The 24779-nt window shown below is 34.4% G+C and overlaps 1 protein-coding gene across 3 annotated transcripts in view; it reads right to left on the bottom strand.

Annotated features, from left to right (window-relative positions):
• The window catches only part of LOC115262067 (zinc finger protein 271), a 28894-nt gene extending 10852 nt beyond the window's left edge, over nucleotides 1-18042 (bottom strand). Inside the window, exons 1-3 of one of the 3 annotated variants that reach the window (XM_029864022.2) lie at nucleotides 17792-18042; nucleotides 17047-17734; nucleotides 9733-10724 (exon numbers count right to left, since the gene is read on the bottom strand). In XM_029864022.2, the coding sequence (XP_029719882.2) occupies nucleotides 9733-10724; nucleotides 17047-17734; nucleotides 17792-17932 (1821 nt within the window). In that variant the 5' untranslated portion in view covers nucleotides 17933-18042. The remainder of the gene's footprint in view (nucleotides 1-9732; nucleotides 10725-17046; nucleotides 17735-17791) is intronic. The other 2 variants (XM_029864021.2, XM_029864020.2) reach the window with 2 other exon arrangements.
• Between the last annotated feature and the right edge of the window lie 6737 nt (nucleotides 18043-24779).

Raw genomic sequence — 24779 nt, 5'->3', positions numbered from 1 at the left:
TAGTGGGGGGACTCCTATTCGATGTGTTCAAGTTTTCACATCTTCCGGGAAATCTCCCGGAGTTGGAATACGGTGGAGTAAAGGCAGCCCCAATGACAAGCAATGAATTTCTGAAAACCGAGTTTGGTAGCTGTATGATGCTTGTTGGCGCGAGTTTCTTCGGGATTAGGGAAACACATATCGAGAGCAGCGTTTGATAACGGCAGCTTCAATGCTATATTTTAAAGAATTCATTTTAATTATTTGGTTTTACTTAAAATTAACTTACATGATAGTTTCTTAATCACTAACGAACTCTTCCACTCAACGCTCAACTTAACACTAAATCTCCTTACAATTCTAATATGTACATTCACATTCAATTAATTCCTATTGGATAGGACAGTTGCCAGTTTCACTCAAATACATGCGATACCGTCGCAACAATGCTTGTTTTGCAGTCGTGTATTAGCTTACGATTTATATTTGACTAGCTTTCCTTTTATTCAGCGTTGACTGCTTTTACTCGATGGTTACAAAACAGAAAGCAAATGACTGAAGCTTATATCGCTGAAAATGTTAGTTGGGTAATTACGTAAGTGAATTTTTGCGATTTTCTGACACCCCCTCCCCCCCTTGTAAGATTTTTTGTATGAGAACCCAAAAATTTTTGTATGGCGCGTAAGATTTCTCAAACCCCCCCTCCCGCCATAAACCCTTACGTAATTAATGGACAGCCCCTTACATGTTTTCTGATGTTTCATGTGAGCAATACTCGACATCAATATGATGTTTGATCCTAATGTTACCTTACATTTATCTGTTGTTGGATGTAATCTGGTGCTTCAAGCGAACAACAGTTGAAATCGATATGACATTTGGTTTTGATGTAACATTTGAAGATGTTGTCCTTTGGATGTTATATGATGTTCAATTCCACATCACATTGAAGTTTGGTTTCAATGTTACATGTAAATCTTATGTATCACTGTGTACTCAGATGTTACATTGAAGTCTGAGTACATTAGAAGAACAATAATATACATTACATGTTAATGTTTTGTTGATGTTTGGTGATGTTTTCTACATTACAATTTCTATTCGGGTATTGACATACGTGGGACCACACATAACTCGCGAACGGAACGTTCGATTTGGGTTGTCTTTGTTCTGTTCTGTCAGTTTTCAGCGAAGGAAGGTTAATATATCTCAATATATCTCCGCCGGAGAACCACGCCGGGAAACAAATCTAAGAACTGCCATTACACAAGATTCGGTCGTTAGGCTATGCACAACCTCCAGGTGCACGGTCCGGTTAAACAGGTGCATAGTGCTATCCACCTTTTGCAGTTGCTTCGACCAACTTTCACCAAGATTGTCCCGAAATAATCTACACCCACGATCGTAAAAGGGCGTACAAAGAGCGTAAGCCGCGCTCTAGGTAAGGGTGCCATTGGAGGATTACGAAGAACGGCGTGGTGTACACGGCACTTCATACAATCGCGAGTTACTCTCGCAATAAGCGAACGTAGTTTTGGAATTTCGTACCATTGTCTCATTTCGTTTACAACTGTTTCTCGGTTAGCAAGTCGGGAGTAGCGGTAAACCAGTCAACAAGAAGAAAACTGATTCTGTGATCCCGAGGAAGAATGACAGGGTACTTGAAATCCTCTGGTATCCAGGAAGCTGCGCTAAGACGACTTCGCTTACGTAATATGTCGTCCTGGTTCATGAACGGCCATAGTTTATGTATGCTGCTTGACTTCATGCCTTCATGGAAAGCTTCTGGTCTTCCAATGGTCTTCTGAAGCAGGTGAATTTCGATACTGTAGAACGCTCGTTGCGGCTGTCGTCATAGGGATTCTTCTGCGGTCTTCAACTCCTGTTGCATTAAAGCACCACGTTTCAATTGTTCACCTCGCTGGCATCGTCGAATGTTGTTCACAAACCGACGAGCATATGCTATAGATCGAAGAAGCCGTCCCCATCTACTGAAACGATTCACATCCACCAGTTCGTTTGCTGTCGAATGATACAAATTGCACCGAAGGTCTTCTTCTGTAGACAAGATGGGATTACATCTTTGTGGCCACTTTTGCCCTGGCTGTTGAAGAAACTCCGGTCCGAGGAACCATCGGTTGGACGAATCAATTTGTGGTCCGGGGCCCCATTTGGTAGCAACATGCTGCTTCGAAGGAACTCATCTCCACTCTCGAACTTCTGTACTCGAAAGTATTTCACCGATTCGGAATCCCACATACTGGTGATAGCGACGCTGTTCGGATTGAAGCCACGACAATACTGTCGCCAAGTCGGTCCACAGAAATCGCTGAGCAACCGCTAGCCCGTGCATAGAAATCACGCTGTTAAACAAACTAGTTCCTAATACTGCAGCTTGAAGCTCCAAACGCGCTCAGAACCGGATCAGCGCTAATCATAAGTGTTCATTTAACCCTTTATAAGGCCGAGAAAACTAGAAATTTTGCCAACTAAGGCCGTTCGCAATGCTGTTTTATTTTGTACTAGCTGTCCCGGCAAACGTCGTACTGCCTGCCTACTGTGTTTTTTGACGTACAGCTCCCATAGGGACGTCTCCCGCAAAGTCACCTGTATGGGAGCCCCCCGTTCCAGAGACCGGAGAGGTCCCGCACCAAGCTAAGAACCTTCCCCGGCCCCACAAATACTCACATACAAAATTTCACACCGATCGGTCCAGTAGTTTTCGAATCCATAGCGGTCAGACAGACAGACAGACAGACAGACAGACAGACAGACAGACGGAAATTCATTTTTATATATATAGATGGCGAGTTTTAAAAATTTCAAAACTCGCCGTACAAAATAAAACAGCATTGCGAACGGTCTAATACTGTTATGGAAATGATTATATACATGATTACATGTACAAAACAATTTTTGTTTGAAAGAAACTCTCAAAAACGCTGGTGGCAATATAGCTGCCACTGCCCGTTTACGCCACCAGCGCTGGTGGCAAAATTCTTGCCACTGCCCGTTAAGGGTACTTTTCTTCGTTTGACTTCGACAAAAAGCCGGGAAAGAGATTTTAGAACGGATTAGGGCTTAACCCATAATATAAATTGCGTAGTTCAGCTCATGTCAACCCGTAATTTGATCATTTCTTAAAAAATTTATCAAATCTATAATTTTACAATAAATTTGAGCTAACTTTCTTCACGCGGTCTAATTTAGCCAATTTTGAGACTACAAATGGCTCCCAAATTGTTGTAAAAGCTTCGTTTAGTACCAACAAAATTCCAGGCGTTGTTAGTAATCCCAATTTTGCGTAAACCAAAAAAAAAAAGTTCGAAATAAATTGTTATAAAACAGAAAAAAATTCAAACAGTAGGTGGCAATATAGTTGCCACTGCCTTATAAAGGGTTTACTTCCACCCAGTTAGTTGCCTAAGCTGGCTACAAGTCAGGAACGTACTCAAATGCCTTGCTACGGTTTTATGGGACGGAAGACAGCGGCGACATTAGCCCCCCCCCCCCCCCCCGCCGTTTCAACAGAGCAGTGTCACCCGACCTTACTAAGAGGATAGAATGTCGTTGCTACCAAGTGCTAGCTCACTACCTAAGCGTGTACCAACTCAATTACCAATTTCAAAACAAGACCAGTATACCGTAATCAGGAACATACTGGCATCGTTCCTGATTTGCCCGAGGCCCTTCTAGCTGGGCTGGGACACTTTCAAAGCGGTACCGTGTTCTTCTATATATTTATACGTCAAATTTAAAGTATCTAGGGGTAGGCGGGGCATTATGGACACCCGGGGCAGAATGGACACCCTCAATATTTTGAAATATGCGAACTTTTTTGAACTTTTAATGAATGGAGAATATAGTTCATTTGTCTAAAACGTAGTTTCAGGAAATAAACATTCGAAATTAAAATTATACTTGATTTTACACGAAAAAGTTGCGTCCTCCGTTTTTTGTGCATGGAAATTATAATTTTCACACCATCTAAAATAAGATTTAGTGATTAATTTATTGCAGGTCGATTAAAACCTGATATTTCTAGAACACATGGAAGTAGTTTTGCTGTATCTACATGATTAACATGTTTATATTTCCTTCTTTATTATATCAAAAACCAAGTTTGGAAATATCTTCTGCTGCCGGGGCAAAATGGACACTCACCTTTTTGAAAGAAGCGGCAAGGGAAAAATATAACCTAAATCACAAACCAACCAAATTCTTCGATTTCAGTATATTTTCGGTTAAATGTTCACTATAGTAGACAAAGGGTGAAACAAATTGGTCAAAAAACGACAGAAGTGGAAAAAAGTTGTTCTAGGCACAGCTGTACATGTCGACAAAAACGAAGCTTTGTCCAAAACAGCCTGAATTTAAATTAACTGAACAAAAATGAACTACTTCGGCGTATTATTCATCCATAATAGTTGTTTTATAATGAAATGACTTTATAGGTGTAAATAATGTACGAAATTCGTAAAAGTCTCATGGTGTCCATATTGCCCCATGGGGGTGTCCATTCTGCCCCGTATGCTTGAAGACGGTCATGTAAAACTAACATTTTTCAAAACATTTTTTGAAGTGGATAAATCATTTTTCTTCGTGAGCATTCTTATGCAATAGATGCTAAATAGACTTTAAAAGGATACATGTATCAAAAAACTAAACATTTTTGACATCTTGCCAGGTAAAGTTGGCAAAAACCTTAGGGTGTCCATATTGCCCCGCCTACCCCTATTGTTAATAGAATTGAAATTACGAGGCACAAAATTAAATAAATTGAAGTACTTTTTGAAAAACAATTGTCCATGCATTTGAATTTGTGTTGCACCTAGGGTTGTTACGAGAAGCGTGGAAAAAAATCCGCGCCAAATCCGCGCGAGCAAAATTTAAATCCGCGCGATTGTGAAATTAAATTCGCGCCAAATCCGCGAAAGTGTGGAAGTAAAGTTTCGTTTTTCTACATTGCGTATATATTAAACATAAAATTTGAACAATCTACAATAGTGTATAAAGAAAAGGCACTTTCAACTGGAATGGACTGATTGAGTGCCAGGTGGGAGCTGAACTGTTGATTCGTTAATTAACGCAGTTCGTCTTAAATGTTCTTCATGCAATTTGAAGACGTTTTGCCACAAATCTATTTCATGTTTTTTTTGTGCAGCAATATTCCTTCAAGAATTTTTAGTAAAATCGCTGTAGCAATCTACAGAGCGTTCTTGGAGATATCTGCCAGAGCCCGTCATTCAGGAGAATATACCAAAAGGTTTGTGAAAAAATTCTAGCAAAGAAAATATTGGAAAATAAAAAAAAGATATCATGAAGGTATCCCTTAAAAATCCTTGAAAAAAAACCTCAATGAAACGAAAAAAAATTCTGAAGTTTTTATATACATTACCCGATACAAACTTTTTCAAGGAATTCTTAAAATAATGAGCATGAATTTGAGTAGGACATTGTGAGGGTAATTCTTAGAAATTTGAAAAAAAAAAATAGTAATGCCTGGAGAATCCCAGTGAGACATTCTAGAAAGAAACTGAAACTAGATAAATATTATCCAGGGAGAATACTTCAGCGCTCGTCTACGAATTATGTAGACTGTTAGGGGGCGGGGGTGGCCTGGTCAATGTCCAAGCTTCTTACCAATTTCAAAAATTTTGTACAGCGGCCGTTCGCTCGTTGCAAAATGTTTACATTGCAACGAGCGAATGCCATTCGCTAATTGCAACGTCACTTTGACACTAAAGTGCATCGAAATGCACTGACAGCATAACTGACAGCACGAATTTGACATTTGATTGCTTTTTAATTGCAAAAACTTATCAAATTTTGCAATGAGCGGACTTGCAACTAAAAAGCGTTGCAACGAGCGGGTATGCAACGAGCGAACGGCCGCTGTATCGACAAAGTCAATGAGGGTGGTTCTGAAATGGTCAAAAATGAGTCTACGTAGTTTATGGACAGCGTCTTCAGGAATAAGTGAAGAAATTCTAAGAGGAACACATGGGAAGATGCCTGTACAAACAGAAAATACCTTCCTCCGCAGTTAAAGTACTAAAAAATCCCTACAGCAATCATTGGACGAAACTCTGGAAAAAATCCTGTTGCATGTTTTAAAGATTTTCTTGCTGGTGTAAAATTCCTTCAGGATTTTTTCTAGAATTTCTCCAGGTACTTGTCCAGCTATTTATCCATAAATTTCTCCAAAGATTCGTCAGGGTTTTTCTTCAAAGTTTTCACCATTAATTCTCATAGGGATTTATACGCTTTTTTTTTTTTTTTTTTTTTTTTTTTTTTTTTTTTTTTTTTTTTTTTTTTTTTTTTTTTTTTTTTTTAAAGGTTCCTAGCGGCACGCCGTCGGACGTAGAAACCTCTCCCATCACTGTGCGCACAAGCGTCTCACGTCTATATGGAGGAGCACGAAGCGTTTGCGCGGATAACGACAGTTCACTAGGCCTTTGGATAGGATAGAGAACGTAATCCTTCAGAAGCAGTTCACTAGCCGTGCACGGAACATGTCGTCCAGTAAGACACTGTTGCGTACTGACTCAGAAGATTACGGTAGAAGGTGTGAAAGTTTCGGTTTTGTCATATGGTCGATTTTGTATTTATTTTTTGTCATGTGAAGGTTTAAAGAATGTTATTGTTCATATTTATGCTGTGCCCTATAATTTAGTAATCTTTAGTGTGCCTATGATCTGTTAGATAGTCGATGTGTTTGTTATGTCCATTTTCGTTGATCCTCATTTTAGTATTGTTTTTATTATCTTTGAAAGTTGTATTTCGTCCACATCCCTAGCACTATCAGCATCGGTCCAAATAAGTCCATATTAAAGAAAACCTTGCATACACTCAGTCGAAAAATGTAAAAATATCTAATTTGTCATAATAGTCTACGTTAGTCAAAGTCGAAGTAGTCAGTTTTTGTCGATTTCGTCTTGATCACACGTTAGCTTCGAATCTATAAGCAAGCACTGTTAAATGCTGCACTTCCCACTATTAGTTTCTTAGTTATTTTAAATTGATATTGAAAATTATAGAGAAAATTGAATCACGAAAGCACATCAAATGTTGAGAACTATGTATTAGCAAATTGAATACGCGAGATACTACTAATTATTTCATATTTGAATTAAATTTGTATTTGTATAATGTATTTGTTAAAATTAACCGAATAGTTGGAAGCCCAGGAAACAGTTCAAAGTCTGCTGACTCAAAAAATATTCCGAGATTCGTCATAAAACACAAAAATTTGCATTATGATTCACGACTCTCGAAACCTTCCCAGACTCAATCGACCGGAACTGTTTTCTGGGTACAGAAACTACTAGGCCCCAGCAGGTTCCTCCTGTTTATCGAGCATTTCTGATAAATCAGCCATACTCCATCTGTAGCAGCCGGTTCGCAATGAACCGTTGGAGGCGCATTAAAGTGTTAAAGGTGATATTTTCATTACAAGAATTACAATTAACATCCTTCACTTTAATACCGTCGAACCCTGTGATCTTGGCCAGGGAGGGATTTATATGCTTTTATGCTATGAAAATTCCAACGGTAAATCTATAGTTACTGGTGCTCTTCTAGTGGCTTATGATGGATAGATTATTCCAGCCATGGATTCCTGAGAAATATTTGTAATAAAATTCCTAGAATCATTTTTTTTTTAATTTTTTGAAAAACTTGTATTCAAAAGATCAATCGTACCATATCCATGCACGTTTTTTACCGGAGAAATTCGGTGACGTTTACCGAACTTCGTTAAAATTTGACAGATAAACGATAGCATTTTAGGGGCTGTCCATAAACCACGTGGTCATGAGGGGGGGGTTCGGCCAATGACCATTTTGTATGGACGAATAAAAAATTTTGTATGGACTAATGACCACGGGGGGGGGGTTGAGAAGTCCCAAAAAAATGACCACGTGGTTTATGGACAGCCCCTTACCGAAATTATAAGAGACGAACCAGCCAAGGGCTGAAAGTCTCTCTATTAAAGACAAATCAATCAATTTTCCGAAATTTGGTAATTTTTGCAGAATTTCGGTAAAAAACCATTACCGAACGTTCAGCTGTTGAGATTTCGGTAAAAATTACCGAACGCGGCTAGCTGTGTACACACTACAGCCAGCATGCACGACTTTGGAACTAAAAATTATTATAATTTTGTCAGAAACTCTTTCGAGATTTTTTTTTCTTAAGATATTTTTACAGGAATTTTTTACAGAAAAAAAATCAGGCATTTCGAAACAAATCAATCGGGAATTTTCTGTTATTCTGTTATAATCCTGTTATAATCAACCATCAACGCACCCCCGGGCCGTGGCCAATCTGCGTTGAATCGCTGAGAATCGATCAATCGAGAATTTTATAGATGAAAGCATTAACCCAAAAAAAGAAAAAAGTCCATTCAAAAAGATCTTAAGAACAATATAAAAAAAAGATCCTTAAAGGAATTCCGGGGATACACCCTGAAGAAGACCCTTGAGGATTACTTGGAAATTGTTATAGAATTTCTATGGAGTATTCGAAGTAGAGCTCGAAGTTTAGTTCTTTCCTCTAAATCCAATAGATAATATGTTATGTCGGATGATCATTTATAAAGGTGAGAGAGTGCTAGCATGTTTTACTTAAATACCTATGTTGTAAAAACTAATTATACAAAATGAAGTTTATTGCTACGAAAATTAACTACATAGAGATAATGTAACTAACCTGGTTTAGATCAGAGCTTTCTCGATCAATTTCATATTGAATAGGACAGATCGGTGAAGTACTAGATTTGTAGTAATGAGCTGAATTTTAGTATGGTGAGAAGGTCAATTCTCCGTTTCTGCAATGAAATGGTGCAAAAAGCGTGGGTATTATGATTCCATGCCTAATTTGATGCTGTTTGAGCAAAACTTTGGGCAACAGTGTTGTTGTTTTCTCCATTTCTTGCAACATAAACAACATAGTTATCAAAAGTTTTGCTCAAACAGCATCAAATTAGACAAGGAATCATAATACCCACGCTTTTTGCACCATTTCATTGCAGAAACGGAGAATTGACCTTCTCACCATACTAAAATTCAGCTCATTACTACAAATCTAGTACTACACCGAACGTGCCCCATTATTACTGAAACATATTTCCCAAAACCCAAAGGCTCTACACACTCAATCCTGAATTGCCTGTTCAGCACTTTTTTGACGAAAATAGAACAGCAGAACTATTTCGGTAGCTTCGGTAATCGATTAACCTGAGGCTCAGTTCACTATCTTTCAAAACCGGGAGCAAAAGGTAAACAATGCAGTATAGCTGTATTCAGCTGTTCTATTTTCGTCAAAAATTAACCGAACACGGTATCCCAAATTAAGTGTGTAGGATTCATAACAACGGGAATAAATGTTATTTCAAGCACTAAAATGGTTTAACTCTCAGTATTTTAATATATAAGATTCACAGAACAAAGTTCGTCAAGCGGAAGATCAAAAGAAGGCGATTTCACACAAAAAACTATTATGCAAATCAACATAAAATCATGTACAAAATTTGCATGACAAAACAGCAAAACCAATTCCGCGCCAAATCCGCGCGGGGGGCAAATTCCAGGGGCTAATCCGCGCCAAATCCGCGAAAATCGCGAAATCCGCGAAATTCGCGAAATCCGCGCTGTTGTAACAACCCTGCGACCTGACAAAGTATCGCGTTGCACCAAGAGTACAATCTGGAAGCCCCCGCAGTTGGTGGAAACTTATCCTCTATCAACTTACCATGCACACGTAGGAAAGTTTGAGCTTGTTCAAAGCATCGTGCTGCTTCAAGCTCTTGAGGATCATCTGGCATTTGTCGCATTTGAATTGGCCGGCCTTTGTCGGCTCATCAGTAGGCGGGTGTTTTTCCTTGCGATGCGCCTGTATGGCGGCTTCCGTGGTGAATGTTTCGTAACAACCACAGCAGGCGATGAAATCGTTGCACTCGGTTCCAATCTTTTGTTCCAGTTCTTTCGGAAAATGGTACACTCCCCGGTGGCGCGAGTAGCTCACCTTCAACCAGAGCATTTTGTCGCACGTCCGGCAGTAGTAGTGTGTTCTTTGGTCTCTCATGTTCTGGTGTCTGACCAGTTTCGTTTTGTTCGGTTGACCTAGACCGCACGTTTCACAATGCATTGGGAAATCTTTTTGAACTCCATGGGCCCGACAGTGGGCATCGCGTTCTTCTATGGTTTCGAACAACGCAAAACATCGGCAGCAAAATTCGGATTTCCGCTTCAAAATGTCTGTGTGTGCGTCCTGGGAACCGATCACTTCAAAATGGTCCAACGTTGGAGTCAGGTTTTTCCGTATGCTGGTATTTTTTCGCAACGTATCCCATTTGCTGTGGCTAAAAGGTCTGTGCGGATTTTCGTTGCAATGCAGTAGGATTAATGCTTCGGAAGATCGAGTTAAATTACAACCCTCGATTTGACAGCGATACTGAATTCTGCGATGTTTGCGGTGATCCAAAAGAAAAGATTCATTTGGAAATGGTCTATCACAGTATTGGCAATAGAATTTTTGTGCTTTTCTCGCGTCACTTCCACCGTGTACCAATTCGTAGTGATTAATAAGATCTTCTTCCGTCGCGTGATTGTTGTAACAACCCTGTATGCAACATCTGTAAACCAGGGTTTTAACCCGCACGTATCTAGGGTCTTTCTGCGCTTGGGCATCATCGGAGTCCGAACCTGATTCTCCTGGATTCGAATCATTTTCTGATGGAGGATCTGTTGAATAAATTGAAAATGGGTTATTAAGATGTTTGGAAAGCATGTCGATCGAGTAAACATTTAGGTTTGAATGGACCTTCGGCTTCGGTCAACAACACATGTGCTTCATCCCATCACGGTCCTAAGCCCTGGTAAAAGAGGAAGGCCATGAATAACAGGCATTGCGTAGGTATAGCTAAAATGGATAATTCCCAATAATTCGCCTTATAAACCCAGTACGGAGGGTTAGCCTAACATTAGCCTAATGTTAGACTAACTGGCCAGCATGTTAGGCTAACTTTTTGTCTAACTTTTGCCTAATGTTAGTCTAAAATTAGACAGATATGACACACTTTTGTTAGACATGTTGCAAATTCGAAACATGTTTGTTAGTCTAACATTAGACTAACGTTAGACATGTTTTAGTATGGGCTGTTAGGCGAATGTTAGGCATAGATTTTATGCTGCTTGTTTTCATTCCAGCTGTCATCCGAGCAAGAAGTGTGATTGTAGTAGTGAACTTTTATCGGCGTTCACTACTACAACCGCACTTCTGCCTCGAATGAAAGCTGGACGAAACATATTCAATAAAAAAAATCGGAGCCTGTTTTAATTTTTTAAAATTTAATTTAAATTTAAATTTATTTTAATTTTAATTTTAATTTTAATTTTAATTTTAATTTTAATTTTAATTTTAATTTTAATTTTAATTTCAATTTCAATTTTAATTTTAATTTTAATTTTAATTTTAATTTTAATTTTAATTTTAATTTTAATTTTAATTTTAATTTTAATTTTAATTTTAATTTTAATTTTAATTTTAATTTTAATTTTAATTTTAATTTTAATTTTAATTTTAATTTTAATTTTAATTTTAATTTTAATTTTAATTTTAATTTCAATTTCAATTTTAATTTTAATTTTAATTTTAATTTTAATTTTAATTTTAATTTTAATTTTAATTTTAATTTTAATTTTAATTTTAATTTTAATTTTAATTTTAATTTTAATTTTAATTTTAATTTTAATTTTAATTTTAATTTTAATTTTAATTTTAATTTTAATTTTAATTTTAATTTTAATTTTAATTTTAATTTTAATTTTAATTTTAATTTTAATTTTAATTTTAATTTTAATTTTAATTTTAATTTTAATTTTAATTTTAATTTTAATTTTAATTTTAATTTTAATTTTAATTTTAATTTTAATTTTAATTTTAATTTTAATTTTAATTTTAATTTTAATTTTAATTTTAATTTTAATTTTAATTTTAATTTTAATTTTAATTTTAATTTTAATTTTAATTTTAATTTTAATTTTAATTTTAATTTTAATTTTAATTTTAATTTTAATTTTAATTTTAATTTTAATTTTAATTTTAATTTTAATTTTAATTTTAATTTTAATTTTAATTTTAATTTTAATTTTAATTTTAATTTTAATTTTAATTTTAATTTTAATTTTAATTTTAATTTTAATTTTAATTTTAATTTTAATTTTAATTTTAATTTTAATTTTAATTTTAATTTTAATTTTAATTTTAATTTTAATTTTAATTTTAATTTTAATTTTAATTTTAATTTTAATTTTAATTTTAATTTTAATTTTAATTTTAATTTTAATTTTAATTTTAATTTTAATTTTAATTTTAATTTTAATTTTAATTTTAATTTTAATTTTAATTTTAATTTTAATTTTAATTTTAATTTTAATTTTAATTTTAATTTTAATTTTAATTTTAATTTTAATTTTAATTTTAATTTTAATTTTAATTTTAATTTTAATTTTAATTTTAATTTTAATTTTAATTTTAATTTTAATTTTAATTTTAATTTTAATTTTAATTTTAATTTTAATTTTAATTTTAATTTTAATTTTAATTTTAATTTTAATTTTAATTTTAATTTTAATTTTAATTTTAATTTTAATTTTAATTTTAATTTTAATTTTAATTTTAATTTTAATTTTAATTTTAATTTTAATTTTAATTTTAATTTTAATTTTAATTTTAATTTTAATTTTAATTTTAATTTTAATTTTAATTTTAATTTTAATTTTAATTTTAATTTTAATTTTAATTTTAATTTTAATTTTAATTTTAATTTTAATTTTAATTTTAATTTTAATTTTAATTTTAATTTTAATTTTAATTTTAATTTTAATTTTAATTTTAATTTTAATTTTAATTTTAATTTTAATTTTAATTTTAATTTTAATTTTAATTTTAATTTTAATTTTAATTTTAATTTTAATTTTAATTTTAATTTTAATTTTAATTTTAATTTTAATTTTAATTTTAATTTTAATTTTAATTTTAATTTTAATTTTAATTTTAATTTTAATTTTAATTTTAATTTTAATTTTAATTTTAATTTTAATTTTAATTTTAATTTTAATTTTAATTTTAATTTTAATTTTAATTTTAATTTTAATTTTAATTTTAATTTTAATTTTAATTTTAATTTTAATTTTAATTTTAATTTTAATTTTAATTTTAATTTTAATTTTAATTTTAATTTTAATTTTAATTTTAATTTTAATTTTAATTTTAATTTTAATTTTAATTTTAATTTTAATTTTAATTTTAATTTTAATTTTAATTTTAATTTTAATTTTAATTTTAATTTTAATTTTAATTTTAATTTTAATTTTAATTTTAATTTTAATTTTAATTTTAATTTTAATTTTAATTTTAATTTTAATTTTAATTTTAATTTTAATTTTAATTTTAATTTTAATTTTAATTTTAATTTTAATTTTAATTTTAATTTTAATTTTAATTTTAATTTTAATTTTAATTTTAATTTTAATTTTAATTTTAATTTTAATTTTAATTTTAATTTTAATTTTAATTTTAATTTTAATTTTAATTTTAATTTTAATTTTAATTTTAATTTTAATTTTAATTTTAATTTTAATTTTAATTTTAATTTTAATTTTAATTTTAATTTTAATTTTAATTTTAATTTTAATTTTAATTTTAATTTTAATTTTAATTTTAATTTTAATTTTAATTTTAATTTTAATTTTAATTTTAATTTTAATTTTAATTTTAATTTTAATTTTAATTTTAATTTTAATTTTAATTTTAATTTTAATTTTAATTTTAATTTTAATTTTAATTTTAATTTTAATTTTAATTTTAATTTTAATTTTAATTTTAATTTTAATTTTAATTTTAATTTTAATTTTAATTTTAATTTTAATTTTAATTTTAATTTTAATTTTAATTTTAATTTTAATTTTAATTTTAATTTTAATTTTAATTTTAATTTTAATTTTAATTTTAATTTTAATTTTAATTTTAATTTTAATTTTAATTTTAATTTTAATTTTAATTTTAATTTTAATTTTAATTTTAATTTTAATTTTAATTTTAATTTTAATTTTAATTTTAATTTTAATTTTAATTTTAATTTTAATTTTAATTTTAATTTTAATTTTAATTTTAATTTTAATTTTAATTTTAATTTTAATTTTAATTTTAATTTTAATTTTAATTTTAATTTTAATTTTAATTTTAATTTTAATTTTAATTTTAATTTTAATTTTAATTTTAATTTTAATTTTAATTTTAATTTTAATTTTAATTTTAATTTTAATTTTAATTTTAATTTTAATTTTAATTTTAATTTTAATTTTAATTTTAATTTTAATTTTAATTTTAATTTTAATTTTAATTTTAATTTTAATTTTAATTTTAATTTTAATTTTAATTTTAATTTTAATTTTAATTTTAATTTTAATTTTAATTTTAATTTTAATTTTAATTTTAATTTTAATTTTAATTTTAATTTTAATTTTAATTTTAATTTTAATTTTAATTTTAATTTTAATTTTAATTTTAATTTTAATTTTAATTTTAATTTTAATTTTAATTTTAATTTTAATTTTAATTTTAATTTTAATTTTAATTTTAATTTTAATTTTAATTTTAATTTTAATTTTAATTTTAATTTTAATTTTAATTTTAATTTTAATTTTAATTTTAATTTTAATTTTAATTTTAATTTTAATTTTAATTTTAATTTTAATTTTAATTTTAATTTTAATTTTAATTTTAATTTTAATTTTAATTTTAATTTTAATTTTAATTTTAATTTTAATTTTAATTTTAATTTTAATTTTAATTTTAATTTTAATTTTAATTTTAATTTTAATTTTAATTTTAATTTTAATTTTAATTTTAATTTTAATTTTAATTTTAATTTTAATTTTAATTTTAATTTTAATTTTAATTTTAATTTTAATTTTAATTTTAATTTTAATTTTAATTTTAATTTTAATTTTAATTTTAATTTTAATTTTAATTTTAATTTTAATTTTAATTTTAATTTTAATTTTAATTTTAATTTTAATTTTAATTTTAATTTTAATTTTAATTTTAATTTTAATTTTAATTTTAATTTTAATTTTAATTTTAATTTTAATTTTAATTTTAATTTTAATTTTAATTTTAATTTTAATTTTAATTTTAATTTTAATTTTAATTTTAATTTTAATTTTAATTTTAATTTTAATTTTAATTTTAATTTTAATTTTAATTTTAATTTTAATTTTAATTTTAATTTTAATTTTAATTTTAATTTTAATTTTAATTTTAATTTTAATTTTAATTTTAATTTTAATTTTAATTTTAATTTTAATTTTAATTTTAATTTTAATTTTAATTTTAATTTTAATTTTAATTTTAATTTTAATTTTAATTTTAATTTTAATTTTAATTTTAATTTTAATTTTAATTTTAATTTTAATTTTAATTTTAATTTTAATTTTAATTTTAATTTTAATTTTAATTTTAATTTTAATTTTAATTTTAATTTTAATTTTAATTTTAATTTTAATTTTAATTTTAATTTTAATTTTAATTTTAATTTTAATTTTAATTTTAATTTTAATTTTAATTTTAATTTTAATTTTAATTTTAATTTTAATTTTAATTTTAATTTTAATTTTAATTTTAATTTTAATTTTAATTTTAATTTTAATTTTAATTTTAATTTTAATTTTAATTTCTATTTTAATTTTAATTTTAATTTTAATTTTAATTTTAATTTTAATTTTAATTTTAATTTTAATTTTAATTTTAATTTTAATTTTAATTTTAATTTTAATTTTAATTTTAATTTTAATTTTAATTTTAATTTTAATTTTAATTTTAATTTTAATTTTAAATTAAATTAAAAATTAAATTAAAATTAAATTAAAATTAAATTAAAATTAAATTAAAATTAAATTAAAATTAAATTAAAATTAAATTAAAATTAAATTAAAATTAAATTAAAATTAAATTAAAATTAAATTAAAATTAAATTAAAATTAAATTAAAATTAAATTAAAATTAAATTAAAATTAAATTAAAATTAAATTAAAATTAAATTAAAATTAAATTAAAATTAAATTAAAATTAAATTAAAATTAAATTAAAATTAAATTAAAATTAAATTAAAATTAAATTAAAATTAAATTAAAATTAAATTAAAATTAAATTAAAATTAAATTAAAATTAAATTAAAATTAAATTAAAATTAAATTAAAATTAAATTAAAATTAAATTAAAATTAAATTAAAATTAAATTAAAATTAAATTAAAATTAAATTAATATTAAATTATAATCAAATTATGATTAAATTGAATTAGAATATTATTAAAATTTTATTGAAATTAAATTAAAATTTTATTAAATTTCATCGAAATTTTAATAAAATTTAATTAAAATTAAATTTACATTAAATTAAATTTGAATTAGAAATAAATGAAATTAAAATATAAGTGACTCACCGACACGATGAGGACAAACTTAACGGAATCGGACACTGTTTTGGTGATGACTGGTTCCGGCGACAGTGCGAAGAGAACGAACCGAACTTATTGGCCAGCAGCAGCGACGAGGAACTGACTGGTTGGACGACGGAACGACTGAAATGGTTCCTACGAGTTTAAACTAATTGAGACCGCAAATTTTTCTCATTTTCTCGACCGACGAACGCGATTTTTAAACTGCCGCAACTAACAAAGTTTTTTTTCCACTGCCATTTGCTCAACTGTCAATGACGCGCGAAAAAAATCGAACATTCAGCATAAATTCGGGGTTATGATTTATGCTCTCGAAAATTTTTCGATGAGCAACATAACTAACAAATGCCTAACATTGTCGAACGCCTAACTTCCTCCGTGCTGGGAAGCTTGCGGGACCGGAATGGGGGCATCACATACTGTAACTTAAGATCTCTATTCATCAATAATAGCAGATCTCAGTTTCAGTCGATAACTCGGTTATCTCAGTAACAAAAATGCTAAATTTTATGTACTTCCTTGCAAAAGTCTGGGGACACTTACCGTTTGAATCTATTTCCTCTTGAACGTCGTCGGGGTCGTCGGTTTCGATTTCGTTATCCTGCGACTCGATTGCCACTCCACCTTCAATAGCCGCAGCTTCTATCCGTGATTTTTTGGCTACACTTCGAAACGGTAGCAAACATCCGTTGCACTTCTTACCCATCGTGTTCAAATCCACTTCCAACAGACAAACCGAGCAGTGTCCCATTCCAGCTTGGTCGCCCTGCTGCTCCCGGACAATATCCGCTGACAGCTCGATAACCAGCTGGTCCGGATCGTTTTTGTCCACTTCCATCCTTTCCCACGGATGGGACACCTTCTGGAGCCAGTTGGCCTCCGATTTGAGACACCGGTTCTTGAACACGTACGCACAGTCCATTTTCTGCAGACAGCTCTCGCAAACCAAAGGGTGGATCGGTAGGTTCTTGATCCGTTTCACCGTTCCACTCAACCTTTGTATCATATCGTTCATACTCATGCCCCATCTCTGGCAGGCCGAAGCGTTCTCTTGGGTAGCTTCCTCGTTGACTGAATCGTGACATACAAGGCATCGCTGGTCGGATGTTGTTTGTGGCTGCTCCAGTTCAAGCCTCGCCCGCCGGCATGCCAGCGAAAACTGATGAGACTCTACCAACTGGTCGTGACACATTTGGCAGATGCTCTTGGGCAAGCGATCATATCGCTCCACCTAGAATGATAACACGATATAGTTTCGTAGCTGCAGGGCGCATTTCAAATTTCTTACCTCTGAACCGACGAAAGCGGAAACCATGTCGGGAATGGATCGCTGTCCTGTCATGGCTGTAGTGCTGTCATATATTGGTATCATCACTTCCTGCTGTTCTTGGCAAAGGCGACACTTGAGTGTCGTAATAGTTTTATGCATTTTCAATGGATATTTCGTAAAACTTCTGCGATTTTAAATAATAATGCACACAAAATTTTCGCCACACTGGCACGGACGCCGCTGGGATAACTGTCACTGACACCGGAATCTGATGTTGTTGTTTAGCTGCTGGTAGGGGTGTTCAGCTTTTGTAGATCTCAAAACCGATTCAGACCCGCACTCTCATGAATTTGCACTCAGAATCACACGGGAGCCCGGAAAATGAACTAAAAAGTTCATTTCTGGTGATGCCGAAAGTTAAGGTGAAATGGGAGCGTTTCGAGATGCATTTTCGAAAGAGAACACAAAAAAAAACTTAGGAAATTCATAAGAACCTTATGATTTTTCGCCATATTGTAATTATGTGAATGCCATGAGAATAATAAATAAATATAAACTCATTTTCATAAGATATTCTTATGACATGCTATAAGGAAAAAAACGGCAAAATTTTTGCGGATTTTACCTAGGGTTTTACCGGGTATTTTTGTTTTTTATTTTTTTTTTTTTGCTTTTTAGGGATATTTCGGCTTGGCAAGACTAGTGCCTATAAACTGGTACTGAAAAAAAGTGTCGCTAGTCGAAAAGTGTCGCTAGTCAAAACGTCGCTATTCGATTTGGTGCTGGCGCCATAATATTCTTATCTTAAAATGAGCATGAGCATGAGCATAGATGACCGTACAATTCGTAGTTGCTACTCCGTGATTGACCAGAACAATCGAAATTGCACAAGGAACCAAAAAAACTGTTGTTATCGTAGTAGGCATCGCAGTAAGCAACCATAATCAATCAACCTATGTACTAGTATATAAGATACCTTAGCAACGCCATAGCAACGCCTAGCAGCGCGTATCACAGTAGGCGGTTAAATTCAAATAAAATTTGTCTCATTAGTATCTAGTCAACGAACCAAACCAGACGTTTTCTTTTACTCTGCAAAAGGTTATGGGCCCGAGGCTGGCCATAGCCAGAAGAAAAGTTGAAAAGTGAAAATTTTCGCGATGAACCGTCAGCAGCAGAATGGAGCAAGCGGAATCGGAGCTGGATTACCAGGTGCCGTAGGCGGAGCCGGAGTGCCGGCCGCTGGGAACGGACGGATCAGCGCGGTCGCCATGCCCATCATCGAGAAGCTGAAGGGACGCGAAAATTACTCCACGTGGGCGTTCGCGATGAAAATGACGCTCATTCGCGAGGGCACGTGGTACGCGGTATCGCCCCCGGCGGGGCAGCAAATTGATGAGGAGGTTAGTTTGCGAGCGTTGGCCACGATTTGCTTGAGCCTGGAGACGACAAACTACAGCCTGGTGCAGGACGCGAAGGACGCTCAGGAAGCGTGGGAGCAGCTGCGGAACGCTTTCCAGGACAACGGCCTGACGAGGAAAATCGGGTTGTTGCGAAAGCTAACCTCGATTCGATTGGACGAATGCGGCAGCGTGGAATCGTACGTCGACGAGCTGATGTCCACGACGCACAAACTTGCGGGAATCGGCTTCAAAGTGGACGACTCATGGCTGGCTGCGTTGTTGCTCATGGGACTTCCGGAGCACTATGAACCCATGATAATGGGACTCGAGGCATCGGGCACTGCGTTGACGTCGGACGCGGTGAAGGCAAAAATTTTGCAAGACGTGAAGCTACCGAGTGGACCGAAAAACGACGGCGCCGACGGTGCGTTGTACTCCAACCCGGCACGACGACGACGTGGTGGCAACGGTGGCACACCGAAGAAGGACGACACGTGCCACAACTGCAAGAAGCGGGGGCATTTTGCAGCAAAGTGCCCACAGAAGCAAACCCCACAGAGGACGTCTGGCAAAGCTTTGTGCAGCGTTTTCGCGATGGGTGAGGTAAGTGGTGAGGAGTGGTACTTCGACTCTGGCGCCACGTGCCACATGTCTCGGAGTGGCGACAGCTTTGTGAAGCAACAGCACATGGCACACCCGGTTGGCACGGCGAACAACGGCAACATGATGTCTGTCGCGAAGGGTCTGGTCAAGCTGGATCTCGAAGAAGGTCCCATCGAAGTGAAGGATGTGCTGCAAATTCCGGAACTGGCCACCAATCTTCTGTCGATCAGCAAAATTTGCCAGAAGGGACTGACGGTGTTTTTCGACGCGGAGCGATGCGAAGTCCGCGAGAACGATGGGAACGTGATCGCATCCGGCACACACGTGGGTGGCCTGTACAAACTCAACCGGAATAACGAGCAGGCGCTAATGGCACCGAGCGCATCCATCTGGCACAGGCGGCTAGGTCATCTGAATCGCCAAAGTTTGCGGAAGTTGATGACGATGGCGGACGGCTTCGAATTGCGGGATGGCACTATTCCGGAGTGCATCGCTTGTATCGAGGGTAAGCATGCACGTAATCCTTTTCCTTCCAGTGTTTCGAGAGCCGAAGGGCTATTGGACTTGGTACACTCGGACCTGGTAGGACCCATCGAAGTTCCATCTCTCGGTGGCAGCCGTTACGTGATGACATTCATCGATGATGCGAGCCGGAAGGTGTTCCTCTATTTCCTGGAACGAAAAAGCGAAGCGTTTGGGGCGTATGAAACGTTCAAGTCAATGGCCGAGCGTCAAACAGGACGGAAGCTGAAGGTTTTGAGGACGGACAACGGAACCGAGTACGTAAATGCATCGTTCAGACGGAGCATGGCAAAGGATGGAGTACGCCATGAGAAAACTTGTCCCTACACCCCCGAGCAAAATGGTGTGGCGGAGAGAATGAACCGGACGCTCATCGAGAAAGCCCGAAGCATGCTGAACGACTCGCGCCTACCGAAGCAATTTTGGGCCGAGGCGGTTTCAACGGCAGCGTACCTCGTCAATCGGAGCCCGACGAGGTCAATCGAGACGACACCGGAAGAAGCGTGGACCGGTAAGAAGCCGGATTTGCGACATTTAAGGATTTTTGGATCGCTAGCGTTGGTCCACGTGCCGAAGCAACGAAGAAGGAAGTTCGACGCCAAATCCCAGAAAGCGATTTTCGTGGGACACGCCGATGGTACCAAGGGGTATCGTTTATACGATCCGGTCAAGCGTGACATCCGCATCAGCCGCGACGTGGTTGTGGTTCAGGAAGGCGAACCGCAATATTTGGTCGAACGTGAGGAGAATCAGCAACAAATACAGTTCGTGGAGCTGTACTCGATCGATGAGCCGACTGCGACTGGCGAGATAAACCCGGTTGCGGAACCAAGTATCGGTGGCGGCGAGCTCACTGATGACGAGATTGGAGAGCTGACATCATCCGACAGCGAGTCAAGTGATCCGGAATTTCTGGATGCGAGCAACGAGCCTGCGCTCCCGTCGCAACTTGGTAGGCCAGCTGTTGAGCAGCAAGGGCTTAGGCGCAGCGACCGGGAGCGCCGAATTCCAGGCAAGTATTCTGATTTCGTTACCTATAGTTCCTTTTCTGGCGAAGTTGTTTCCCCCCAGCCCACATCGATGTCTCCCAACACGACGGTCGATGACCCTCAAAGCTACGAGGAGGCGCTCAACGGGCCGGATCGCGAACAGTGGATCGCGGCCATGCGTGAGGAAATCAAGGCCCTGGAGGAGAATCAAACGTGGGAGCTAACCAGTCTTCCAAGCGACCGGAAGGCAATCCGGAACAAATGGGTCTTCAGGACGAAACGAGGACCAACTGGTGAGATCGAGCGGTACAAGGCCCGCTTGGTCGTGAAAGGGTGTTCGCAGCGGCCAGGAATCGACTACGACGAGGTGTATTCCCCGGTGGTGCGGTATTCCACCATCCGCTACCTCCTCGCGCTGGCGGTGAAGCACGACCTCGATATAGAGCAGATGGATGCTGTTACTGCTTTCCTTCAAGGCGAGCTGGCGGACGAGGTCATATACATGGAGTTTCCTCGAGGATTTGCTGGCACCTCCAAACAAGTCTGTCGCTTGCGGAAGGCAATGTACGGGCTCAAACAGGCGAGTCGTGTGTGGAACAGCCAGCTAGACAAAGCGCTGAAGGATTTCGGCCTGGAGCAGTCGAAAGTGGACCCATGCCTGTACTTCCGGGTCGACGGCGAGAAAATGATTTTCGTCACCATTTACGTGGACGATTTCTTGATTTTCACCAACGAAGCGAAGTTGAAGCGGAGATTGAAGTCGTTCCTCCACAATCGCTTCAAAATGAAGGACCTCGGCGAAGCAACCTTCTGCCTGGGATTGAGGATCACGCGGGACCGGGAGAACGGAGAGCTGTGGGTAGATCAGGAGCACTACATCGACAGCGTGTTGCGGCGGTTCAACTTGGCGAACTGCAACCCAGTTTCCACGCCGGCAGAGGCAAGCATCAAGCTGGACAAATCGATGTCACCGGCGACGCCGGACGAGACCCGCGAAATGAAAGAAGTTCCATACCAGGAGGCAGTGGGCTGTCTCACCTATCTGGCGCAAGCGACGCGGCCGGATATCAGTTTTGCGGTCAATCAAGTCAGCCAATTCAATGCGAATCCTGGGCGCGGTCACTGGAATGCTGTGAAGCGCATCATGCGGTACCTGCAAGGTACGAAATCGAGCCGACTGACGTACTCGAAGGATCGGGCATCGAATCTGGTTGGCTACACAGATGCCGATTGGGGAGGAGAACCGGACTCCAGGAAATCCACTACTGGGTACGTGTTCACCTTCATGGGAGGAGCTGTGTCGTGGAACGTGAAGCGGCAACCAACAGTTGCGTTGTCCTCGTGCGAAGCGGAATACATTGCGCTTTCCCGCACAATCCAGGAAGCGCTTTGGTGGCACCACTTCCAGTCACAGATGTTTGGCGTGCAGGGAATTCCTATCCGGTGCGACAATCAATCGGCCATCTGCATCGCTCGAAACCAAGGATACAATCCACGGACGAAGCACCTAGACATCCGGTACCACTTCATCCGGGATGTGCTACAGCAAGAAATAATCGAGCTGGGATATGTGAGCACGAAGCAGCAACCTGCGGATGGGTTCACGAAAGCTCTGGCGAATATAAAGCTAGAAGAAAATAATAGGTTAATTGGATTCTTTGCTTAGGGAGGAGTGTTGTTATCGTAGTAGGCATCGCAGTAAGCAACCATAATCAATCAACCTATGTACTAGTATATAAGATACCTTAGCAACGCCATAGCAACGCCTAGCAGCGCGTATCACAGTAGGCGGTTAAATTCAAATAAAATTTGTCTCATTAGTATCTAGTCAACGAACCAAACCAGACGTTTTCTTTTACTCTGCAAAAAAAACGGAGCTTGGGAGTAACTACCGTCTCAATGTGCACAATTCGAGAATTCCAAACTTTATTAGTCAATAACGGCGCCGGCCACCTCCTTACGGTCATCGAGGAAGGAAAGGAATGTTAGTGTGACGTACGTTGCTACTAGAGACCGAGATCACCTCATTTTCTCCACGACTGTCACGGGAAGGAGTTTTTGTTAGTGGGAAGGGGGAGTCACATGATTTGGATTCACTTTGGTAAGTGATGTGATTCATGCAACCTTTACTTGAGTCAAAACATTTATTCATTTTGACTAAAATATTACAAATCTGGAGCTCGATTTGAATAGGTCGTATGTGCTTTCGTCGAAATTAAATTCGATCAGTTGGATTCGCATATTGAAGCGAAAGCTGTTGAAATTAAACAAAACTTATACATACAGCCGATTCCTTACTAAACAGGCTTTCCGTTCAATCACTAAAAGTCCTCGAAAAATAATTAATATTGCTACAGTAACTAGAATAAACTGATCGATTTTTATATCGACGAAAGCACATACGACCTATTCAAATCGAGCTCTAGAAATGTCGACACCGAAGATGACGAACCATTCAAATTTTTGTGTAAATGCAAAAAATGAAAGAAACATATTTATAATCAACTAAGTGTGCATTGGGAACTAGCGCCGACACATGACATGACGAATTTTTCAATGTTTGTTAGATAAAGGCACAAAAACCAGAGCAGAATAGTATACATCCTTAAGCATTAGTTATGATGATAAAATGGAACGAGCTCACCAATAAACATCCTTCGAAGTGTTCAGTGCGTATGTGCTGCAGCATCTTCCACTAACTGGCCTCTTCTCTGAAATCACACAGAACCGCTACAACTACACACTGGTACGACAATGTGAACATTCAAATTGACGATGACGACGACGCGGCCGGTCCGAATGAAAAAAGCGGCCTCTTCACTTTGCCTCCAAAATCACACTAAACCGCCCCGTACACACTAAGATCAGCTCGGTATTTTTTCCATCTTTTTACTGAGTTCTCAACAGCACACTGAACGAAAACCCCATCCCGAAATCGACTGATTTGTCCGACCATCCAGTCCAAATTACCAAAATCGTGTTTTCGAATGACGAATCAGTCATACGGCAATCATCCCAAAAAGCGGATGACGATCATCTTATTCGCGTATGAGTCGACGCACGCTATGTGAATGAATATTAGTTGCAGAGCGAAGGCCACACAGATGCACCGAATTTATTCATCGATAGCGTAACAAGTTTCTTGATCGTGACACCCGGGACATTGACGATATCTCTTCGCATGTCCTATCCTGGACATGCCATATTTTTGAAAAGGGTGCCCGCAAGGGTACCCTGGCCACTAAGCACATTTTTTTTGAAAAAGATAGTGGTGACATTATTGTTATCAATCGCTAAAAAACAAAGTTGCTCGACCATATGGTCGACATTCTATTTTCATATCGCTGTCATCCGTTTTTAAGATGACATCATTCGGTCGGTGGACCATACGGTTTCCGACCGAATGTCGTTAAGGGGCGTGATCGTATCGCCTCTCAGTCGATCTAAGGCGGGGGGTTTCGTTCAGTGCAGATTTAACTAGGTACGTTC

The sequence above is a fragment of the Aedes albopictus genome, chromosome 2, assembly GCF_035046485.1.
Source record: "Aedes albopictus strain Foshan chromosome 2, AalbF5, whole genome shotgun sequence".
Classification (NCBI taxonomy): Eukaryota; Metazoa; Arthropoda; class Insecta; order Diptera; family Culicidae; genus Aedes; species Aedes albopictus.
Note: the sequence above shows the minus strand (reverse complement) of the source record. Positions and strands in the feature narration are given on the sequence as shown.